General features: G+C 37.6%; 1 protein-coding gene across 1 annotated transcript; it reads left to right on the forward strand.

Moving 5' to 3' along the window:
• The first annotated feature begins 1,753 nt into the window (after positions 1-1,753).
• LOC131220409 (D-glycerate 3-kinase, chloroplastic-like) lies at positions 1,754-2,562 on the forward strand. The gene is made up of 3 exons (XM_058215331.1): positions 1,754-2,003; positions 2,177-2,293; positions 2,436-2,562. The coding sequence occupies exons 1-3, from the start codon at positions 1,950-1,952 to the stop codon at positions 2,502-2,504; spliced, it is 240 nt and encodes a 79-aa protein (XP_058071314.1). The 5' UTR covers positions 1,754-1,949; the 3' UTR covers positions 2,505-2,562.
• The last annotated feature ends 913 nt before the right edge of the window (positions 2,563-3,475 follow it).

Here is a 3,475-nt window from a genome sequence, read left to right on the forward strand (position 1 = left end):
GAAGGGCTAGTTTTGCCAACTTCAACTGCTCTTGGGAGTAGTTAATAAACTCTAAAAGATTGAAAATCAATTGTCCTTACACAAATGTGCAAGTTCTGAAACATAGCAAATATCAAACTGGTCATAGCATTTTTTCAGGTACGTTAGAACTGTGCTTTGACATAATGAATACCCTGGGAAATAAACCACTTTCAAAATACCCACCAATATAGCTTCTCCAATTTTACCAATTATAAACGGTAAGTCTTTAAAATTTTAAGAAACAAAACTATGTGAGATTACTTCAGGATCATTTGAATTGGGGGCATCTAGATGCATTGGATATTTCAATTACCAGGCATCATTTGAATTGGGGGCATCTAGATGCATTGGATATTTCAATTACCAGGCATTGCAATGCCTGGATGGTGTAACTGCTGCCAATTGAACATAAAACAATGAAAAGCTGAAATCATGCAAACATAACATAAAACAATGACTCTTCGATATAAACACATAAAACTTGTAGTAGAAGACATAGAACATTGTAGGGATGTTCTATGCACAATGAAGCCAAAATGTGAATTATTTAGACCACCTAAGGTGGATCTCACATTTATAGAGCCAGGGTATATCCAAGATTCTTCATCAGTTATAGGGGATGCGCCTAATATAATTTTCCAACAACCTAGGGTATATCTACTAGATTACTCAATTTTTATGAAAATGTTCCTCAAACGAACATCCTAGCTTATCCTCTTGGGACTGCATGCCTCCAGAATGCCAAGAATATCTCCTGATTGCTGAGAAACTAGTTCTGAATGGTCTCTCAGTTTGGTATTGGATGTCTTGGAGGGACCAAACATCCAACCTTTTCTGATTCAAATCCTTTCAGATGGAAAATCAGAATAATATTGGGATACTCCATTATGAACCAACCCTATTGGTTCATCGATAAATCCGTGACCACTTCTTTGTTAATTGTGTAGTAAATTGGTTGTAGCATCACCCGTGGAGGATTATTTTATATACATTGACGATCTCCCATGTCCTAATAAGACTCCTCAGCTCATTTGCCACTGTTGTTTCCGCCCTTTTCTTAGGATTGTACATCATATGTTGTAGGAAGAATTTCAATCCTTCTATGAATAAATTTCATCCTTGTTGGGAGTACTTGAAATTTTATTAGGGTGAGAAGTTGGGGTTCTCCATCTTTGAATTGGTTGTGTGAATAATAGTATAATACCTTGTTTGCTTTTAGTGCTTATATGTAACGGTTGTGGGTTATCTACAAATGTGATGTGAAGAGTTGATCCAAATTACTTGTCTTCCTTTTTTAGCAACCAGCCAAGGAAAACGTACCTAAATAAGACTTTAATGTCACTACTAAACTATAGAGGTGTCCCAAAAGAATACTTTATGGATCTTCTGAGGAATGCTTTGAATGATGCTCAATTTCCAGTTTGTCCCGCTCAATTTTCCAATTTCCAGTTTGACCCACTCAAATTCCAGTTTGTCCCGCTCAATTTCCAATTAGGCCCGCTCAATTTCCAGTTAGGCCCGCTCAATTTCCAGTTATGTTCGCTCAATTTCCAGTTTGGCCCGCTCAATTTCCAGTTTGGCCCGCTCAATTTCCAATTTGTCCCACTCAATTTCCAGTTTGTCTCGTTCATTTCCCAGTTTGGCCCGCTCAATTTCTACTTTCCGAAATTCCTCCATGCTACAAGTTCTCCAGATGCAAATAACTAAAAAATCATGAAAACATGTCCCTCATAATGTTGTTTTATTTTCTCTGCCGCCCCACCCAACACTTACACATCTGCCATAGAAGCCCTGCCAACCGTGAATTTGGGAGTGCACTCAAGCACACCCAAAATAACCTTTTGATTCTATGTATGGTATATACGATGATCAATGTTCAGTATTTTGATTGTGTTGTGGTTTTTTAGGTTGTATTGTTCGAAGATTGGATGCTTGGTTTCAAACCTCTACCAAACGAAGTCGTCAAAGCAGTTAGCCCACAGGTTAGCCCTTGAAAAAGGGATCCAGCGCTCACATCTATTTTATATTGCATGTGCTTGGTTAGTGTATTTTTGTTAAATGCATGTTTATTGTTAGTTAATCAATTTAGCTTTTATGCATGTTTATTGTTAATTAATCAGTTTGGTTTTTACTCATATCATAATTCATATTCCAGCTGGAGATCATAAACAAAAAACTTGAAGCTTATTATGATGCATGGGATAAGTTCGTACAGTCGTGGATAATTATCAAGATCAGTAACCCAAACTGCGTCTTTCGGTGGCGGTTGCAGGTTTGTAACATTTTCATGAATGGAAGTTCTGACAGGGGAAAAAATAAATATAAATTCCTCTATTTTTCCATCCTGCATCAAGACAATCATCATTCTCATGGCTGCATTTTTTTGAAACTTTGTCCCCTGTATGACATCGCAGGCCGAGCTTGCTATGAGGGTGGAGGGCAAACCTGGTATGTCTGATGAAGAGGTATGTTTCTTCATCTGACATTTTCTTCTATCTTCTTTTAATCTTGCCTCATATCCCCTAATTATCTGTAATTGGGCTCATGTAATTACCATTAATCTTCCTACAAATGGCTGATTTTAAATTAGACCTCTCTATTTAAATAACAATGTTTGAAAACTTGAAACCTAATTCGTGACTTGACAAGTTGAATGTTTTTTTTTTTTTAAAGACAAATTCATTACCAAAATGTTCCTAGATCTTTATTTTTATTAATCGCTGCCCCTTTCTTGATGTATTTCAATTATTATTAATAAACATGCCATTGGTGGTAGTGGTGGTGGCTTTGTTGTGGCTGCAAGTGCCGGTGGTGGAGCTCTTGGGGGGTTGGCCATTTCAATATCGTGCATTAAATTTTCAAATTCAGCCCTCCTGCAAGTCTTAACTGCCCACCAGTAGTATATCTCCAACGACTTGTCATTAAAGGTGTCCACCAAGTTTCTATAAATATAGTACGCACAATACCCATGAATTGCATGTGGGAATACTTAAGGAACCTCTTTCATTAAACCTTTATATATATCGAAAATAATCACAAGACCCTCCAAATACCCTAACGCATCGTTAAGGAACCAATTCCAACTCGTACTGTTCTCTGATTCCCCGATGCCAAATACAATTGGAAATATATGATTGTCCCCATCAAAGGCCATGGCGATGAATAGAACACCCTTGTATTTACCCTTTAGGTATGTCCCGTCAATGGCTAATACCCTCCACATAGAATTCTGAAAACTTCGAACGCATTATCCGAGCGCTACAAAACACCTCTCAAACCTCCAAGTTTCTTGGTTAACATGTACGGCAGTCACCATCCCTGGGTTGACCATCCTCAACTCATGCAAATACAAGGGGAGTTGATTGTAAGTGTCTTCGTAAAACTCCATCACCTGATTAATTGCAAGCTCCTTAGCTTTCCATGCCTTCCTATAACTAATAAGAATATTATATTT

This window comes from Magnolia sinica, chromosome 12 (assembly GCF_029962835.1).
Source record: "Magnolia sinica isolate HGM2019 chromosome 12, MsV1, whole genome shotgun sequence".
Lineage (NCBI taxonomy): Eukaryota > Viridiplantae > Streptophyta > Magnoliopsida > Magnoliales > Magnoliaceae > Magnolia > Magnolia sinica.

Bases quoted from the DNA above. Each gene is read 5' to 3' on its own strand.
- LOC131220409 (XM_058215331.1), top strand. From the start codon at position 1,950: ATGCTTGGTTTCAAACCTCTACCAAACGAAGTCGTCAAAGCAGTTAGC. The intron at 2,004-2,176 runs GTTAGCCCTTGA...TTCATATTCCAG, and splicing joins TCAAAGCAGTTAGCCCACAG to CTGGAGATCATAAACAAAAA. The intron at 2,294-2,435 runs GTTTGTAACATT...ATGACATCGCAG, and splicing joins TCTTTCGGTGGCGGTTGCAG to GCCGAGCTTGCTATGAGGGT.